The following is a 21,300-nucleotide window of genomic DNA, read 5'->3' on the forward strand; positions in this document are numbered from 1 at the left end:
CATTATTAGGCGATTCCACCCTTGTGTGAACATCACAGAGCGTACCTACACAAAGAGCTACACTCTTACACCACTGGCAGTGCAGTAGATTGTTTACACCAGCATCCCCACAACACAAGTATGGCTTTGCGCCACATGTCACAACAGCTACCATGTCACTAGGTGACAGGAATTTTTCATCTCCATTTATAATCTGATGGGACCACCTTCATATATGTGATCCCTCCTGCCCACTCCAAGCAGCTCAATTGGTCTCTGTTAGTATGTGTATCAAGTATATATATTCTGTTGGTTCTGAAGAACCCCGACTGACCCACTGCTATACAACTACAATTCTCAGGATAGCCCCTCACAAAAAAAAGAATTATATGCACAAAATATCAGTAGTGGCGAGGCTGAGAAACCTGGTGTTAACCCAAAAGAAAAAAAGAAAAAAGCAACTAATCTGTATACTCATGCACAAAAATAAAAGGATAGTTGAATATTTTTCATCTTAACAGTTATTACTTTTTTCTTTTACTACTTTGATGTTAGCTGTATTATGAATATTAATCACATAAATAAATGTAAGTATCCCTAAAGGAAAAAGAGAAAATTGTGATAAAGAAGCTTAAATTTCCCACAAATTGTTTTTCCACTTGTAGTTTAATACTAAGGAAAGCTACTTACTTCTCAAAGCCTCCACACTGTCACCTTTCTTTCTGTAGGTCTTCTGAATACCATTGATTCTGAAAAAACACCATTTTCTATTTTAAGTATTTAAAGCAATTTATAAATGTGCATTTCCATGAACGTTTTCTAACCAAATCTGTCATATTTTGTAGAGAAAATAAAGTACATCCCTACTAAAATAATTAATCAAAGAGAGCTAATCTACACTAACAAAGAGAAACATGCAAATTGGTGTCACTCTGCTATGCCCACCAGCCAATCAGAGCAACTATGCAAATTAACCCAACAAAGATGGCGGTTAATTTGCATACGCAGGCATGGAGTAAAGACTGAAGGCTCAGGCCGAGTGAAGACTGAAGACTGAAGAGGCTTGGCTTCTCCGCTGCGGCCTGGGTCCCAGGTGCTGGCAGCCAGGGCAAGGAAGGCCTATTGCACGAATCTCTTCGTGCAATGGGCCTCTAGTAATAATAATAAAAGCATTTGTAAAAAAAACTACATGACAAAATTATAGTATCCCTCTCCATTTTAGATGTCATTCATTCATTTTTCATAAGCCAACTTCTAAAACAAACATTTAACTCAAGCAATTTAGAAATTTCTTTTCATCTTTGATACTTTTCTGTTTGCAACTAATCAAATACTTGATTTTAGGCAGATTAAAAAACAAATGCTATTTATTTCACATCAGTACACATTTCAAACTGTCAATAAATGTGAAGTGATTCTCTCATTCCACTTTAAATGTTTTACATATTTTACAGAATTAATGGTTTTATTAACCAGTTTGAATTTTACCCTTGAAAAGGCAGACCACTGGCCCATTAATTATAACCTAAGTATTTCCCTTTCCCCAGATTGTATACATTTTTCTTAAACTTAAAGAACAAATTACACTTCACTTTTTCTTTCATTTTTATTTCTGCTCTTTTTCTCATTTTTTAATTTGGTTTTGACTGATCTAGCAAGAGAGAGTGATTAATTTCTTTGGTTCTTAGAAATTAAACAGATATTCTAATTATATCACAATACCTAAGGGTCTATGAAATTAACAGAGGACAATTTTATATGTTGTATAACTTAGATAACATATCCTGAATCAAATTATAAAGTTAATATTTATTGCTTTAATCCAATACCAAGAAAGTTTAAAATAGCTTAACTGTGTAAACACCCAGTTTTATTCCTTTAAAATCTTTTCCTTAAAACAAAAACGTCAAACCTAGCAGCAACCTTATTCTAAATGGTTGCAAAGAAGGTAAGAACTTAAAGGACAAGTAGCTCTTAACGCTGTTTTAAAAATCATGAAATGTGCACCAAATCTCCTACCATCAATTCCTTACACACCTTATTTAAAATACAGGATTTAAATGTGGCACGTTCCATCAGCAATTCTTGTACCTAAATTGCCAAAAATTAAATCATACCTTATGGCTTCTTTTCCTATAAATTCTGAAGAGACGGGCTCAACAATTTCACTAAAACTAATATTCCCATTAACATTGCCCTCTGATAATTCTTTATAATTTCTTTTGTTCTTTGACCAATACGATGGCTTCAGAAAATATAAAGATGATCTCCGTAAGCCAAATTCCCCTGAAAAATAAAAAAACTGAATTATCATAACAAATTCTTTCTGAAAACCAGTTGTATAATCATAAAGATAATATGTGAAATATATAACAACCTAGATCTTGTTTAGATATAAAGTACTAAGTCAATACTGAGATATAAAATATTACCTCAGTCAATAAATAGTTCAGAGTTGCTGAGAGTGCATGGGAATGTAAAGGTGAGTAAAGCACATTTTTTGCCCTAAATTTATGAGTACATATATACCAAGTGGCTAAAACACAATGCAGAATGTGAGGCATGTCATCCATAATGCTATTACGAGTCTAGAAGAGGAAACATTTATATCTGGCTAGGGGAAATATTCTGAAAGCTTGAATGTACCATCTTAGAGAGTCTTTGAAAATAGGAAGTTTTTAGAAAAGTTAATATAGTTCATAGAGAAGACTTTTTAGAATTAGGAGACTAACACATCAGCAGGACAAACACAGGAGCTTATACGGTAGACAGTGACAGCTGCCCACATAGCATGTACCCGTTTTCCCCACCAAAACCGACACTTGAAAAAGAATATCGATGGGGGTGGGGGGTGGGGGTAATGTGGGGATAAGGACACATATGTAATAACTTAATCAATAAAGAAATTTAAAAAAAAGAATATTCACTCCTAGACGGCCACATGTTTCAAAGAAATCTGACCCTAATTACACAGAAGATTCTAATCGATCTAATCAGTTCTTAACATGCTCTAGTGATTGCTACTGCCCCAGCCATAAGCATGTAACCAATCAGACAGAGCAAAGGGCTTAGATGGGAGAAAGTTTCGCCCTCCCTCTTCCATTGGCCATGAAACAAAAAAGCATAAAACCCCAAGCTCATAAGGAGAGCAATCTGCCAGACTAGAGACAAAGCTGGCAAAAGCATGAAGACAATGGGTCCCTGATGACATGGTTGAGCAAGTCAAACAACTTGAAAGCCATCCTATCTCTGGACTTCCTTTGAAGTAAAACAATTGATTTTCTTCTTGTTTAAGCCAATAAGAAATGATTTTGTAGCTAAAAACAATCCAATACACTGGATATATGTTCAGATAGGACTGTACTAATGAATATGAAGTATAATATGGACAGGGATGATGATAAGGAGAGATTAAATATATAAAAGTATTGTGGAGGACATTAACATATGAGTTTCTATTTAACTAGATATACCTATTTAATCAGGATATGCCCACTAAGGATTTTGAGTGGATGATTAACCTGATTAAAGGAAATAGTGAAGTTCTTTGACTTAAGGTAAGGAATTATATGAGAGTCTAGACTAGTACTACCCAATACAACTTTCAGCAATGATGGAAATGTCTTATATCTATGCTAGACGATATTGTCATTAACAGCCATATGTGGCTACTAAGCACTTGTAATGTGGCTTGTGCTATGAGGAAATGAATTGTTAATTTATTTAATTCTACTTAATTTAAAATTTAAAAGCCATGTGTTTAGCGGTTACCATATAAAACAGTGCAGGTCTAGAACACAGACAAAAGTAATGAAGAACTCAAGGGGAAAAGCATAAGGGATACTGGGTATTTCAATAATATTTTGAATCTATAGGAATTTGCTGTAGATCAGTGATTTTCACCTCATGGCACACATAAACTAACTACTAGAATTCTGTGGCACACCAAAAAATGTTATATCTTTAGCTGGTCAGACCAAAAAAAAAAAAGGTATAGTTTTGATTCATTCACACCAGACAGCTATTCTGTTTTGTTGTTGTTGTATTGGCTGTTGTTTTATTTGACAATCTAAGGGAAAAGAAGTCGGTGCCCTGACTAAATAGGGAACACACCTGTTCTTGAAAATCGCTCCTACAGATGCAAGATAAAAGATGAGAGGAAAGGTAGGAGATACAAGATTGCTTCACAGTTTTAGACCTTAGAGGGTAAAATAATGAAACACTTTAGCCAAAGAAGACTGAGATAGGGAAGTACCAAGTTAAGAAGTTCAGTTAGGGACTTAAGGTTTTTAAAACAAACTGCTCTTGCCCTAGCCAGTTTGGTTCAGTGGATAGAGCATTGGCCTGTGGACTCAAGGGTCCCAGGTTTGGTTCTGGTCTACAGTACATGCCCAGGTTGTGGGCTTGGTCCCCAGTGGGGGACGTGCAGGAAGAAGCCAATTAATGATTCTCTCTCATCACTGATGTTTCTCTCCCTCTCTCCCTCTTCCTTCCTTCTTTCTCTGAAATAAAAATATATAGTATATTTTAAAAAACAACTGCTCTCTTTTTACACAATCTTCTTATGTTCACTAGTGGTTAAGACACAGGTATAAGGTATACTTATTTAAATTAAATTAAAAGCTTTAACAATGAATATAAGTTAGGTGCTTTGGCTAAAAAAGAAAGAAAATTAAGTCGATCCTATGTGGACAAAACTAAAAATCTTTAAAGTTAAATCCAAAAACTATGTGCATACCTGGAATGACTTGATCAAGATAAACAGCCAAGAGGATATAGAATATACTATTAAGTATTAGCATGATAATAGTAATAATTAGAGGATATGGACCTTCAATCAAATTATAAAATAAAGCACCTTCATTAATATCTTCCAAATGCATGACCTGAAGAACAGAAACACCAACTTTATTATACAAAAATGATAAAAATAAGCAAAAGCTGCCACTACTTAGAGTTACTCCTTATATCCAGAGTGACAGTAATCAAACTGGGCTGTTTAACAGATTAAAATCTACCAAATTAGTAACATAAATTTATAAGGAAAACAGTAAGAACTTTATCTTAAGTTTATCACAGCAATCCCTTTCAATCATGTTTTAAATGTGGTGCTTCTAAAACTAGTATACATCCACTCCTGGGGTATTGAATTATAATACTATTATTATCAAATTAAATAAAAATAAAGTATGATGTTAATACTAACTAACGCAAACAAAAGACTTACGGTCCACATAGAAGGCAAACAAATTAAAATTATTTCATTAGAGAATAAAATTAATGTCAACATCTTTTCAATACTGAAAAGGGACAAGGTGTTAGAATTAATTAACCTAATTATTAATAGAATTGTAAGTTATTGATGGTAGCAATATGTGACAGAGCAGAGAGGACTGTATTAGAGGTTGAGGCCTCATTTAGCTTGTAGACCTGTCAGTAAGTGAATAAACCGTAACTATACCAACTTTCTGAATTTCAGCCTTATCTATGAAAAGAAGATGAATTAAATGACACTAAAGGTCCCTTCCACTCACCTTCCTAAGTGAAGGGGACTCGATGGATTTCCAAAATGTGTTAACAACAGCTCTTAGGTCTTAAGTTGTTAAAATTTCTTTAACTCAATATTTTTAAACTATCTTAAGTCTCTACCCAGCAAACATGAATAATGTCTTATACTAAGTAATTCATTTTTTCTCTGACATTAACCAAATGTATGTTGTTACATAAAAGTTTCTTATAAGAATTTTTCCCTTAGGACCTACTAGCTCCTGTAAAGACTAATAAAAAATCAAATTTATAAATCTAAATATTATTTAGGTGAATGATAATCCCATGAATCCTGGACCAATAATATCTACCAGGTCTACTTATTTTATTGCTACAGTCATGACATATTTGTTCTGCTCCACACACAATTCCCTCCAGACACACATCTGAGATTATTTTACAACAGGCAGCAAGGTAACCAGGCCATAAGCAATCTAAATTACCTGACACCTAAACTAATCTCTTCTAACAAACTGAGTTATTGCAATGAACTAGACTGCTGAGATATACTAACACAGAAAGTGGAGAATTTACAAACAGATAATAATATAAATGAACAAATTAAAAATGGAGAAAATATAAATGAAACCAATATAAAATGTACTTCAGTATTCAAATATTCCTTTCTCAGATTTAGATTTAATTTTTTTTTCAAACCACAGGTAGTATTCATGGTAATATAACAAGCTGCATGAAGCTGAAGAGAAAAGACAACATTTAGTGAAAGCAACATAAATATGTCACGTACCTGTGCAATACCAATCAAAAAAGTACACTGACAGAAGGGACTTAAAAGCCACACCAATGATTTGGGAAAACTTTCCATGAGGACTATCAAAAGGCCAACAAATCCAAAAGCCACAGTGACTAAAAATTCAACTATTCCCACATGTTTTGACTTTTTAAACAGAGGTGTCAGCATTAAAGCAAAAAATACCTATAAAATATAAATATTACGTTTAATGCACACTGTTCACATACATTGGTATTAAAACAAATACAATTAATTTCTAAATGCTACAGTAAGATATTTTATTTTCATACAAATAGTGATATACATTTAAAAATTTAAACTGAAAAATTTAAAAACTGCATAGTATCTATCTAGTAGGCAAACATGATCACCTCTGGTCTACAGAAGCCATAAACAGCTATGTTTCTGGAGTTAGATGTATACATATATGAACAAATCAATAAATCAATAAGCTTTTAAGTACAGATCCCATCATTAAAGTTTTGTGTATCGATATGAAACAAAACTAGTTAAAAACTGGGCAATTATATAGAAAAGTATACGAGTTATATGTAAATTATGTTAAAGAGAAGAGGTGATAGTGAAATATTTAATAACTGGCATAGCATGGGTATATAAACCAACCAAGATGGAAACTGGAACCACTTAAAACAAAGGCTGGTCATTAACAGCCAGCATTCAGCCAATATACTTAATGGATACCAACACTTCCAAAGAGCTGTATTTACAAAGACATTATCTTAAGACAACATCATCCTGTAACATAAGTTAACTTTCAAGATTTCATGAAAACAAAGGAATAAAAAGTCCAGTACTATACAATCTTAAATGCACATGTTATATGAAGAGTAAAAGATAGGTTCAGAGGGTTTGTATGTGAAATACATCATATAAAAACAAGTTAAATTGAAAATCTGAGACTATTTTGTACCTTTCCTAGAATGAGGTATAATGATGCCATATGTGTCATTTGTCAATAACCTCATAACAATATGTCTTTCTTGGGAAATTGACTATAAATAAGCCAAAGAATAAGACTTTACTGCATTAAACAAATATTTTGGCAGTTCCTTATTCCTATTTCAAGTTGAAATACTTACAGATGACAACCCATACAGGAAAAAGAGTAGAAATATCACAACGCAGCTACTTTGAGGGAATAATGCAGAAGTTGTTGCAATAACTGCCATTAGAATGGACATAAGAAAAATCAAACTTGCATACAGAAGAACCCAGGAGAGCCTAAAATGAGAATACAAATACATTATGGTTAAATGCATGGGGTTTTAAAAATTCAAAACAAATCACTTTAAACAAAATTTCATTCTTATTTCAGCCATTATATTCTTAAAATTAAATCAATCTATTAATTTCTGTATATATTCATATATTGAAAATGAATACTCTTGTATGTAATTAAAAATACAGTACTGGTTAAGTTATACTCTGATATAGATATTAAATGATGATTATCTTTGCAAGAGTAAAAAAATGAGTTATTATCAATCATGATTAATTTAAATTTAATATTTCAAAACTTCAATCATACACATTACTTCTGATTTTCTTAAAATACAAGAGTGTAATGACTAACAATTTTCTTTATTGTATGTGCTACAAATAAAACCCCTGATAACTTATGGTATTTTAAACAATAAAGACTACATCACTAATCAACAACATACGTAATAAGTACATATTTACACATCAGATCAAGAAAATCAGTAACAGATTCACTATAATTGTTCGAAATTTCTCCTCAAATCAGAGCTCAATGGAATTTCTATAGCAGTTTCATTTTATCTTTACTTTTCAAGTTAATAGATGATGATTTAATATATGCTATCATAAAATCACTGAAATAGAGCTAAAGGATACCTAAATTTCCAAAATGCAACTCATCATTTTACAGAGGTAAAACTGAAGCACTGAAAGACTATTTTGCCTAAATTCTTCCAGCTACTGCTTCCTCGCAAAATACTTGAATAACCCAATGCATCTTAAAAGCCAATCACTACGAAAATGACAGGAGGTAAAAAAGAGCAAAGAAAACAGGTTATACACAATGATCCCATCAGGTAAAGTGTTATAATTAATTGTTGCATTGAGTTAAATGGAATAAAATTTTGTAAATTGGCCTATAATACCAACTCACATGCTTACTAACTTTTTCCAAAATGTATTAACTTTTCTCCTAATATGGGGTCAAAATAAATTTTCTCACAACTCAATAGGAAAATTAAAGAAAATAGACCTAGAATTACTAATAAAAATGCATGACTCTATAAAGTTATCAGTTTTAAAATGCTCATTTGTAAAAACTTTTTCATTTGTTTCTCTATCAATTATTTAAATTTCATCTTAATTCACACAAATAACCTTTTTTCAGGAAAAAAGGTTATAAACTGCATGCACGAAGTTCAATCATTTTAACTAAATTTTTAATAGCATGTACATCTATGATATTGGGAGAGGACCATACAAAGCAATTAATTTCTAACTCTCCAAGAGCTCATATATGCTATGCACTGAAAAAATACACTAAAATACATGGAGCACACTTTATCAATTCAAACAAAATGTGAAATAAAATTTAAACAGGTAATATTAACATGCTTTCCAAATCCCACTTTTCTTACGTTAAAACAAGCCAATCAATTGCTGAAGCTTGTTGAATAGTCTCACATTTCAAGAAAAGGACAATCACTGTGAGAAAACAGGAGCAGTACCGCTCCTACCAAGTTAGGTGAATAACAAAATTGAAATTCTGAAGATTTGTATAATTAATTATTAATCACACTGAATAAACTCTTAATAACATACCAAAAGGCAGTGTCATGAAGTCCCATTATCTTTAAAAACTCTTTTAGCTTTTTCTCTTTTTCTGCCACGATATGAATTGCCAAAAAGTATCCAAAGGGTGAAAATGCTATTACTAAGTATATTAAAATTACTCCTCGGGGAAAGGTATCTATTTCTACAACAGCAGTTTCTCCCATAATAACAGCTTTAGTTGATTCCAGCTCCTTCCATACAGAAACATTGGTCTTCAACTATAATTGGAAAATGTAAATACATTCGGTTAATTTCCTTCTGAAAGTAACCCCTAAAAAACTGTGATAAGTATACCAAAAAAAAAAAAAAAATTAGTCAATAACCTAGTAAATACAATCCTCAAGAAGCTACACACCTGAAATAAGTGACTGACCCCAAAACCATGATAGAGTAGAATACTGCTTTTATATATCCTGGAAGCAGACCATAAAGTTTAAAGTCTGAAGTTGGGAAGTATACATACCTTGATAAAATAATTTGTCAAAGAAAATAAAATTTCACAGCTACCATCTTAAGCAATTATGTACGTATATTAACAAACATATTCATTTATAAAATTGAAGAATTAAGGAATGATTACTAGTACATGAATGAATGACTATCATTAAAAGTGTCCTTTTAAATAGTATTTTTTTAAAATATTATGTCCTATTGTTTTATAATATGTGTGTACAGCATGTATAGATAGAATAATGTAACTATGCCCTATGATACCTCTACCAACATTCAGCGGAATGTATAAAATGTGATCTGCTTGGCCTATTCTTCCAGTGTGGTCTGGACTGTCTGTACCTTAAACTTCTCTATGATTGATTTGTGTAATATTACATATCTGTAATACATATACCATGTGTGAGAGTTTATAAGACAAGTCTACATATATTATCTCATTTGGTTCTTTTAACAACCCTGTCAGGTAAAGCATTATTATAGTCATTTTACTATATAGCAGTCTAACAACAGAGATAGGTCTTCTGTTCAAGGCCTCCTGTTCATTTTTATAAAAATGTGAAACATGGATCAGGTCTAAGCGTGTCTTTGAAATATAATTGTTAACATTGTATATGCAATCCTAGTGGCAGTAGAGTACTAAAACTATACTGCCAAAAAGCAATAGGCTGAATTAGCTTTCCCTCTAAATTAACCGAGTTTTGGAAAATCACTTAATCTCCCTGTGCTTTAGTTTCATATATAAAATGGACATAATAACAGCAGCACCAATCACAAAGGGTGGGTAAAGATTAAAATGGTTAATATTAGCACATAACTTAGAATCATGTTTGGCAAATAAATTATAAATGTTTGTTAAATTAAAACATAAAATCTACTACTATGATTAAGATAAAGATACTTTCTTTAAAATAAATTATTTTTATTCAAGGGGAAAAGTCTGCAAATACAGATCTTTCACAAATATTACCTATGGTCAACATAGATACAATAATACAGATATATAGAACGCTAAATCATATATTTAGAAATTATCCATTAAATGTAGGTTTCAAAAATATTAAAACAGAAAATAAGACTTTTTCCTTATCTTTTTCCCTTAAAGAAGTTATAATAAGTTATGTATTTTATTCATTTGATGGCAGTCAAAACAAATACTGCTGTAAATACCTAGGGTGTAATTGTTAAAATGAGGTTTGGCGCTCTTTTTCTTTCTTTATCATATTTACCTGAATAATGGCAGCATCTATGGATGCTTGTAAAACTGTGAACCCTGAGGACCAGTACTGAGCAGCCTCACATGACTTTGAACAGCCAGCTATGGGGGGGAAAATGTGAGACATAAGATTTTGCATGACTTGCAAATGCCTTCTTTTAAAGATAACATATGGAGGTTTACCAAAGTAATATGATTACTCATTTTCTACAGGACCAAAGAAAATAAGCAATTACCCTTTGAAGACTAAAAATATCACATTCCTGATTTATTTGAAATTTTTGAATTAATAAGTTAACATGTGTTATGATACTGAATGGTAAATGAAAATAGAAATTGTAAACCTAATTATTTAAAATAAGTCACTTTTCTGTTTTAAGGTAAGTTACTCTAAAATGACTTATCAGCTTCAAAGCACTTCCAGATACAAGGACAAGCCCAGGTTAAGTCAATAGAAAAAAATATTTTCTAAGGGCTTTTTGGAATTAGTCACAAATTCAATACTTAACATAGTGACTTCAATATTGATCAACAAATGTCTCTGGTTAATAATATTTCTTCAGAAATTTAAGCATTAAAGGCTGTTTTCCATGTTTCAAACATAAACTAATGAAGTTCAATGGTGGAAAACCTTGAGGTTTTAAAGATATGTAATATACTATTTGTGAAAACAATTACATGGAGAAAAAAATACAGATTTAGAAAGTCATATAATTCAAGATACATTTTTGTGTTACTATAATCGATGTTATATAAATGTATTAAAATGAAAATGGGTGTTACATTAATTATATTTTATATTATATATGTAGATGTAGATAGATGGTTATTTAAGTATACTTACATATATTCATGCTACACTTGACAGTTTTCTTATCTGAACAAATAAGTACTGTTGAAAATGCCAATGTTGGACCCCACAAAAATTTTGCATATGAATGACGAGCAGCAAAACACATACATTTATTTAACTAGTTTTCAATTTTTTAGGGGGAAACTACTTACCTCTTGAATTCATATAAACAGAAGTTACTGGAATCATGTCAGGAAAAAAACGGAGTTCGTAGGACATGAAGTCTTTGAAAAACACGCCTACAAAGCTGTCGGTCTTAAAAAGACTGGATGCTAGCAATTCCTTTTCATTTGCATATTCTTCAGTAATTATGACTATAAAATACAACAATGTAGTTAAGTCACAATTTAAAATCGTTTACCTAATACAATAGACCAAATTTACCATTATATTTGATGAATGTACTATTTTATAAGCACTTGTTTTATGTTCTAGCTTCTTAGAAAATGAATAGAGCTCTTCTAAAAAAAATACTAAAAAATAACAAAATAGTACAATTTTACGCACACGATTTAGCTGTCATTTAATTATATAAATTATGTACAAAAGATGTTATTGGTATGATAAGAGTATACACTATACATGTGATACTTGCAGGTCACTTATCTATCTCCAAGTAAAACTATACAAATAAGTCCTTGATAAATGAGTGGGTATTTTCTTTTCAAATATCTTCTTATGAAGAAAATTCCATAATCCTTCTCAGACACTAAAGTATATATTTTAGTAACTATGATGCAACTCTTCTTTGAATAAAAATTGGCACTTAAAACCAATATAGCCTGTTCCTCTCTTAGAAGATATGTGGAGGAAATACTGTAGTCATCATTCAGATCCTTTCACATCAGATAATCCTAATTTTAAAATATTTTCTTGAGGCTTTATTTACAAGCAACTAGTTTTTAGTACAGAAGCTCCAGAACATGTGGTGAAGTGGAAAGAACACAGGATTAGTCTTTAACTTTATTACTTATTAGCTGAGTGAGCACAGGCAAACAACTCCTCAAACTTTAATATCTTCATCCACAATACCTACCTGATCACACCGGGTTATTAAGATCAAATGCAGTCACAAATATGAAAATGCTTTGTAAATTTAAAGTATTACTTTAAATGTTAATTATTGGTGATTTTCCAGACCTTTTAAGGCAGACCTGCCACTCCAGGACTGATACAAATAAAAAGGGTGTTAGGTTAACGTCCTCTTAGTCATATTACCATGTATGCAGGTATATCCCACTTTCAGAGAGCTGTTGTTAAAAAGACAGAACTTTAAAAAAATCTATATATGTTTCTACTATTTTGGCATCTAAACTAATATACATTGACTTGAATTCCTTTGGTGTATATGTTTGCTCCTGCTTAGACTTATCAATAAATTTTGTTCTTAACATTTCTGATCAGTTTTTTGAGCTGGCATGCTAAATTATTATGATTATTCATGTTACTTGTGCTTAATATAAGCCAACAAACACGCTATATACCAATATGACAGGTGTTCGATAAAAATATTAAATAGCAATAAGCCAGAAAGAAGTCAATGGGGGAAGTTACTTGACTTTGATTGTATAAACACGCATCTTCTGTTCAATGATGCACTAGCCAATAATGTCCTAACATATACTAAAAGTTAATTACAACTACCCTATTATAAAACATGTTAATGTTATTATAAGACATGCTAATCTGTTATTTTCTACAATTCAGTATTTCATTAAATCGGTCACCACAGTATGAACATTTCTGCCACTTTCTCCAAGTCCTGCTTTAGGTTCTCTCTCAGCCACTTTACTCTTAGTGCCTCATTGATTTCTATTCCATTTCTTCGTGAGAAGTACAAACTGAGGAAAACAGATTCAGGCACTCAGCCACAGTCACAGTCTCCAAAACTAAGTCCTTCTCCAGTGCACACCACACGCCTCCACAAATAACTACGGCAATCTGAAAAGATTACTGCTTTATCATCTTTATCATATATTTCCAGCCTCTTAATTATTACATGAGACAGACTCGAAATGTTCCTTCAAATCTTTTATCCCATAGAAACATACTTATTTTGTAAGGGCCTAAGAATGAAATATAAACTCTTAAAACATATAATATATGCCTCCTGTTGCCAAAAATATAAATTAAAGTTCCACAAGAAAAATAAGACAGAAGAATTAAATGATTTTAATATTTTTCTAAAACTATACTTTGGTGAAAGGGTATGTCTCTAAGTGTTAAGAATGCTATTTACTCAATAAAGCAAGCAGAAAAACACTGATGAGGCTTTCTGTAACAGATAGAATACAGATAAAAGCTCACAATACCATCAGAAAGGTGATCAGTAGAAACCTTTTGCATGATGTTTCTTGTAATATTAGTCGCTGGAGTATATCCAAGAATTAGGTTAAAGAGAATAGATTTGTCCATAGAATTAAGTTCCATATCAGGCACTTCTTCATATTTCTTATTTGGATGCATCATGCTAATTAATATTAACCAAAATAAAAAAAACAGTGGAAAAAGAATTTCCTATAATAAAGGAAAAAAATGATTATGAAGTATAACAATGGCAACAAAATTCATCAAAGTTTCTATGCAAATAATATAATTAATACCAAGAAAAAACATGAGAAATTTGGCTCTCAAGTACAAAAAGTAAAAGCAGTTCTATCCTAACCCAACAGTAGTATTAATTTTCCTTTACATTTTTGCCATATTTTAAAAAACAAGTCATGTAATAAATTAAGACATAAAAATTAATATGTATTTCAACAAATGTACTCATATATAACTTTATTTAAAATAACTTACCAGTCTATTTAATTCTACATTAAAACTCATGCTTTAATTATACCTCAATTTCTAAAACTACACTCAGTTAAATTCAACAGTCTGCTATAATAGAGATAAACTATCTATTATTTCATCTTGCTATTTAATTGTTCTGCTGATTTCAGGAGATGAACAATATATTTTCATCCTTTAAAATTATTATTAACTGGTTAGCCAGAGTTCTTATTTTCTTTTAGCCTTTAAAGCAGTGTATGCTTAAAACATTACTATAAACAAACATATGACATAATTTTGATAATGTTAGGCAATTCAACCCAGAGTCAAAAGATGGGAGGCTATGGGGAATAAACTATGAAATAATGTTCAACAAAGTTGTCTGTGGAATTTATTTTTCATTTCATGAAACTTGGGAAATGCATTCCTAAAAATTCAAAATTAAGCACTGATATCAGACATTAACTAAATTTAGGAATTATTAGAATTTTTAACATTTAGAAAATAAGTAATTTAGATACTTTCCTATGGCTTTTTTACTTCACAAGCAAATTATTAAAGGAACCTAGAAATATAAAATTATAATAAAAATGTATTCAGCAAAATAAACATCTCTTAAAGATGCAATGCAGAATAAACTGCAAGAAGGCATAAGAAAGAAAAACATTTAACTTACCTGAACACTACTTTTTTTAGTCCTGCATTTAATTAGGTAATTCTTCAGTAGCAGTGTCCTGGTCTGTCTCCAAACTCCCACCTCTCTAATTGCAGTAGCCATGTTTTCTGGATCAGTCTATTAAAGGGGGGAGATGTAAAAACAAACAAAAAAATTTTAAAAATTTTAAAAACTGGAACCACACAGTTAAGAACACGCCATTTTTAATGGCAAAACAAACGAATGTCTCAGTCTCATGTTGCATGGAGTTAAACATACTCCAAGCTCTCTCTCCTGCCTGGACAGAATGCATGGAATAGCAACTTGAAGACCCTAGGACAGCCGTGGGAAAAAACTACGGCCCGCGGGCCGGATCCGGCCCATTTGAAATGAATAAAACTATTGGGAAAAAAAAGACCGTACCCTTTTATGTAATGATGTTTACTTTGAATTTATATTAGTTCACACAAACACTCCATCCACGCTTTTGTTCCGGCCCTCCAGTCCAGTTTAAGAACCCATTGTGGCCCACAAGTCAAAAAGTTTGCTCACCCCTGGCCTAGGAAGTAATTAGTGGCGTGTGAAACAAGAGGGAGCCAGAATTATAACTACCACCCAACCCACAGTGAGCTTGCCACTTTTTCCCTGGAATGCACTGGAAGTAGGCACCAGGGCACACATCTTATTTTGTTTTCTACTTTTTCTTATGTCCCCGTCCCCCAGTAATCCCAAGATAGTGGTGGGAGGCTGCAATAACGAGAGTTTAATGCAGCCAAAACTCTGAAGCAGGGGAACCTTTCTCCCCTTGGGGTGGAGTTATGGTTCCAAAGGAGTGGGGCCAAATCCTACTGCTTTCTTCTCCACTTGCCACACGGGACCCTGGATGTCGTGAATGTGGTTGCAAAAGTGTGTAGCCCTGTGATACAGATAAACCATAGCTGTCCGGCTGGAGGATGAAAAAGAGGAAAGTCAGCAGGGAGAGCAAATCAAAAGGAGCTCAGGAAAGAAACACAGTAAAGTTGTTTATTAACTCCTGGACTAACCCTTACCAAACTGGGCATACAGGGATCTTACCCTATTCTGTGTACCAAAGACTTGAGGAACTGAACAGATAGATGTCAGACCACGGCCCAGACCCAGTGGTACACACAGGACATATCCAAACGGCATTGCAAAGGCTTTTGAAAACCAAACTGAAACTAGAACCACAGCTCAAACAGTGTGGGGAGAAACCTGCAGCCTGAACCTAACCAGGCTGACAGCAGGCTAAACGAAAATAACAACACTCTCCATAGGATTAAGACAAAACTCAAAGTCTCATACAATCCAAAATTGCTTGGCAAGTGAAGCATGTGGAAAACTCTTTTAAGAAAAGAAAATCAGCAGAAGCCAATGCCAAGATTTCGAAATTATCTGGCAAAAAATGGAAAGCCGCTATTAAATAAAGTGCTTCAGCAAGTGGTGGTGTTGAAAAGAATAAAAGGGAAAGGCAGTGAGGAATGCCTGGCCTGCCCCACATTTAACACTGGCTGTGAGAACAGAATCATGCAGACAATATCCAGGAGTTCGCTCTCTAGTAATATAGTTCACACAAGCACATGGCAGAACTGGAAATGATGGAGAGGACTATACAACGTTCAAGAGCAGCTTTCTGAGTAAACAACATATATCAGGCTTTCTCTTCTGCAACATGTATTACAAGATGATCCTTGAAAGCACAAGTTAACAACTAAAATACAATAAAACTTTTCATGGCATGTTTTTAACATATCATACTTTCTCCAAAACTTCTAAAGCTTGATATAGTTCTGACTCAAAGTCTTACCAATGCAGTATTTTTAAAACTCTTTTAACAAACCCACTTCTTAACTGCTAAAGAACAATGACAAAGATACAGAAATAAAGGTACAAAACTTTAAAAAAAATTAAGTTACTTTCTATTGACTCACAGCATACCTGGGGAATGCGTTACATTTGTTGTAGTACAGCTTAAAATAATAATTAGATAGGTTTTAAACACCTAATATTAATCAACTATTTAACTTTCCTAGATGAATACTTTCCTAGGTTAAATAATTCATACTAAATCTAATAAATTGCAAGAAAACTGAAAGCCACTAAAGCCCTTTCTCCTTTTCTAATATATTAATAATTGACTTAAAAGATTAGAAGTTTATATAATCTGAAACTCAATCTCAAAAATTCATTTATTTACTAAAGAAATATTGATTATTGCATTAGCATGCCATGAAACATATTTCACCTTTCTCAAAACAATACAAAATGTACATGACCTTTAGAAATAACTATTAGGGGAAAATCATGTGGAATGCATTAGTTTTATTTCCGAGAGAAATGAATTCAGATTATATCCTATAAAATAAAGAAACTGAATCATCCTGATGTTCGTAACCTTCTGGTAACAGATGAGGTCAATCACCTTAGCAAGCTTGAAAGATTCTCAGAAAGGCTCTCAACTGAAAATGTTCTGCTATCTCCCACAGCTGACTGTCAGAGGTTCCTTCTGGTCCACCCCAGCAAAGCTGATTATCACTCCTTTGTTCCAAGTCTGTAACCAATAAATAAACTGTAACTGCAGTTACCATACTGGGTCATCATTATTTATTTTTTTTACACGTTTTAGTCTTAACCTTGAACTTGACCATGAGATCCTTGACCAAAAAAAAAAAAGACCGCCTAATCTATCTTTGTTTCTCTACCATCAATGGTAATATTATAACCAATATCACCTTCCTGCAAATTACTTTAGGAGGCTTGCTGAGAGTCTGTAGAGATCAATGGTCTGCAAATTACAATGGAGGAGGTGGTGGCTAAATCCAGCCTGTTTTGTATAGCCCGAGTTCAGAGGGTTTTCCCCCCATTTTTAATGATTGGGCGGTTGGGGGATCAAAGAATAATACCTTGTGACATGTAAAAATTACATGACATTCAAATAAAGTGTTAGTGGAACACAGCCACGCTCATTCGATTCGGTATTGTCTATGACTGCTTTGTGCGACAACAGCAGGGTTAGGTAATGGAAACACAGGCCAGATGGTCTGCAAAACCTAAAAACCTGGTTCTTTACAGAAAAAGTCTACTGACCCCTGATATGGATGAAAGGAATAAGAAAAAGTGGCACATTCATTTCACACTAAACATAATGACGAAAAATAAGTTAGACACTATCACTGACTTTACAGATAGATAAAATGTAATATAATGTGACAAGTGCAACTGGGGGAAAGAGCTTGGAAAAGACTGGAATGGAAATTCCAGGCAGAGAAAAAAAAAAAGAATGGAAAAGCTAGACTCCCAAAAAAGCTTATCTTGCATAAAGAGCAAGGACGCCTGCAATATGGCAGAGGCACGGACAAAGTGAATTAGGGCAAAGGACTGCAGGTGCATGCTCCATACCACACTGTGCAGACGGGCGATGGAAGTACGTTGTGGAATTCCTAGCGTGCAAAATCCAATTAAGACGCTCTATTTTGTGTACCCACATCGAGCATCCCATATTTCCTCTACCGGGCTTTTCATACCTCAGCCTGACTGGTTAATTGCCTGGCAATCATCTATTTCACTAATCCATTCACTCTCCCAAAGCCCCAAACCTTCAAAAAGCTTCCACCCCCACCTCCCTCCCCATCACCCTTGGATGATGAGCTGATTTCTCCACTGAGAATACCGAAGCTACTGGAAATTTCCAAAATGCCCCACCATCCCTCCTACCCACCCATCAACAGCTAATGTGCCTAATGTAATGTTATACATTTCAACAAAGTGCTGCTAGTATTTCAGCCTAAACTGAAGACTGTGTTCATTAGAACTCTGAGCCACACAAGCGTAAATGCATGGAACCTGGCATTAACTATACAGGGTGGGGCAGAAGTCGGTTTACAGCTGTGAGTACACAAAACAGAGTTTATTCCTGTAGCATTATTTATGATTACTGCATTATTTTTCCATACAAACAACTGTAAGCCTACTTTTGCCCACTCTGTACTTTTACCATTTATGTTTTTGGAAGAAGAGGTTAAGCACATACTTGGCAGATAACTGGAAAGAAATCCTGCCCACACCGGCTTTTCAACTAATGAAATAAAAGCACTACAGAAAAAAAAAAAAAAATCAAGCCTTTTAACTTAACAGGAGATAAATTATAAATGCTCTCTTCTCTACTATTTGAACATTTGCTGAAGGCAGTGTAATAACACAGCAAGATACTGTTGAAATGATTTAACCTAAAGTTTATGACAGCATTTCTTGCTGAATGGGAAAAATAACGACGCAATCAATGGTACAGTGATAAGCTATCCAACACCTTTCCTTAATGGCTCCTAAAAGCTTGTGCTTAAAACTACTTGAACCCAATTAATTCACACACGAATGCAGATTGCCACGTTTAGAAGAGTGTTACAGCATTCTTTTATAAGATCATCTTCCCAATTAAACTCAAGGGCAGAGAGGCTACATTTTACGCATCTTGGTGCTCTTGGCACATAGTTGAGTATCTGGAAAATAAGGCATTCAAACAAACATGGAACGGACCGATACATTTGCTTTTATCCTGAGTGTAAGGTTTCCCTATACTCAACCCCTTTTAAAAAGGCAAATACACTTAAAAACAGCACGTATTCAAGGATTCATGCCTTGTTAGTTCGATTTTACCCAAATACCCCAAGGAAGGGCCCTAATTGCCCTACTATTCTCTTGTATGGCGTCTCCCCTAAACATATGGCATATCGCTCTTTGGGTCCAGACACAAAATACAAAGCGTCAGCATTTAGTGCCTGGCATCCCTGGATTGAATCGCAGCTGTACCTCTTTTATTATTATTATTATTATTATTATTATTATTATTATTATTTTCTGGTTGAGACCTTCATAAGTGACTTAACCTCTCTGACACCCATTTTCCACACCAGCACCGCTAGAATAACGCCTCCAGCCCCACAGGGTTGCCCTCAGGATTAAATGAGACGAACACTAGACCCGACCGTCTCCATCGGAGACCTATTGACACGCACAGCTAAGCCTCGGAGCTCAGGGCGATCCCTCCCCGGGCCGCGTCCTCGCCCCCAACGGGGAGCCCCATGCCTCCAGCCGGCTTAACTCGCACCCAGGCCGGAATCCCTTCACGGCCGGAGCTCTCTGCGGGTTAGGAAGCAGGGTGTCTCTTCCCCCCAAATCGTGTCACGAGCTGTGCGCATCCCCCCTACCCACCTCCCGGCCCCACGCGCGGCGAGGATGAGCGAGCGCGCCCCCAGGAATAAGGAGTCAGCTTAGCTGATGCTGCGGCTGAGCGGGGGCGCGCGGGGACGGGGGTGATGGACACCATGTCCCGTCTCCCACGACGCCCCGAGGAAGGAAACGACCCCGTCCAACCCGACGCACCCTGGCGGCCGCCCCCCAGTCCGTCCGTCCGGCCTCGGGTCCAGGATGCCGGGCGGGGCCCCCTCAGCACCCCAAGCATCCGCACACTCACGCTCCGCGAGGAGCAAACCGCGCTTCCTGCGCGCCGGGGAGCGGCCTCCCTCCAGCACCCGCCGCCTCCACCTCTGCCCCGACCCGCCCGCATCCAGCTCCGCTCCCCAGGCGGCCCCTCAACCGCCGCCTCCCGCCGCCCGGCTCGACCCTCTCCTCCCCACGCGGCGGGCGGTCTCCCCGGGTCGGGGAGCCTCCAACGCCGCCGCCCTCGGCGCCGTCCTCACTTCAGGGCCAGGGCCGGGGCCGGGGCCGCAGCGCAGTCAGGCCGGGACGCGCTCCGTGTGTGCAGACCGCGCGCCGCGAAGTGCGTGAAGGCGCGTCCCCCACCCCCGCGCGCGTCCCCGCCGCGGCGTGGCGCGCGCCCGGGCGCAGGCGGGGTGGGCGGAGCGTCCGCGAGGGGGCGCGCGCCGGGGGGCGGGGCGAGCGCGGCGCCCGGAGACCAGGATCCCGCGCGCCCGCCCGGCGGCGGAGCCCTGGGAGCCCCGCGTCGCGAGACTGTGCGGTGGGGCCCTCCCCGCGCTGCCCTGGGAGGCGCGGGCGAAACCGGCGGCGTGAAGTCAGGAGCGCGGGTGCGCGTCCCCGCCCAGGTGACCGTCGCCGCCCAGGTGACCTTGCCCGGCGGCCCTCCCCGCGCCGGCCTCCCGCGTCACAGCTAGTTGTAAGCATCCGTCCTTTTTATCTGAATTCCCGCGGCGTCGGGCGGTCCTCTCCCTGGGCTGCAGGTCCCTTCCCTGCTCCTCCGCAGT

General features: G+C 35.8%; 2 protein-coding genes across 2 annotated transcripts in view; one reads left to right on the forward strand and one right to left on the reverse strand.

Moving 5' to 3' along the window:
• ABCA5 (ATP binding cassette subfamily A member 5) overlaps positions 1-20,902 on the reverse strand; it is a 62,616-nt gene extending 41,714 nt beyond the window's left edge. The window contains exons 1-11 of the mRNA XM_081109871.1: positions 20,779-20,902; positions 15,086-15,202; positions 13,947-14,151; positions 11,787-11,948; positions 10,795-10,883; positions 9,104-9,333; positions 7,381-7,522; positions 6,275-6,463; positions 4,718-4,865; positions 2,097-2,265; positions 670-728 (exon numbers count right to left, since the gene is read on the reverse strand). Coding sequence (XP_080965997.1) covers positions 670-728; positions 2,097-2,265; positions 4,718-4,865; positions 6,275-6,463; positions 7,381-7,522; positions 9,104-9,333; positions 10,795-10,883; positions 11,787-11,948; positions 13,947-14,151; positions 15,086-15,187 — 1,495 coding nt within the window. The 5' untranslated portion in view covers positions 15,188-15,202; positions 20,779-20,902. The remainder of the gene's footprint in view (positions 1-669; positions 729-2,096; positions 2,266-4,717; positions 4,866-6,274; positions 6,464-7,380; positions 7,523-9,103; positions 9,334-10,794; positions 10,884-11,786; positions 11,949-13,946; positions 14,152-15,085; positions 15,203-20,778) is intronic.
• A 71-nt stretch (positions 20,903-20,973) lies between these two features.
• MAP2K6 (mitogen-activated protein kinase kinase 6) overlaps positions 20,974-21,300 on the forward strand; it is a 130,257-nt gene continuing 129,930 nt past the window's right edge. The window contains exon 1 of the mRNA XM_081109877.1: positions 20,974-21,212. The gene's annotated coding sequence lies outside the window, so the exon portion shown is untranslated. The remainder of the gene's footprint in view (positions 21,213-21,300) is intronic.

Source organism: Myotis nattereri, assembly GCF_964212035.1.
Source record: "Myotis nattereri genome assembly, chromosome: 16".
NCBI classification, from domain to species: domain Eukaryota; kingdom Metazoa; phylum Chordata; class Mammalia; order Chiroptera; family Vespertilionidae; genus Myotis; species Myotis nattereri.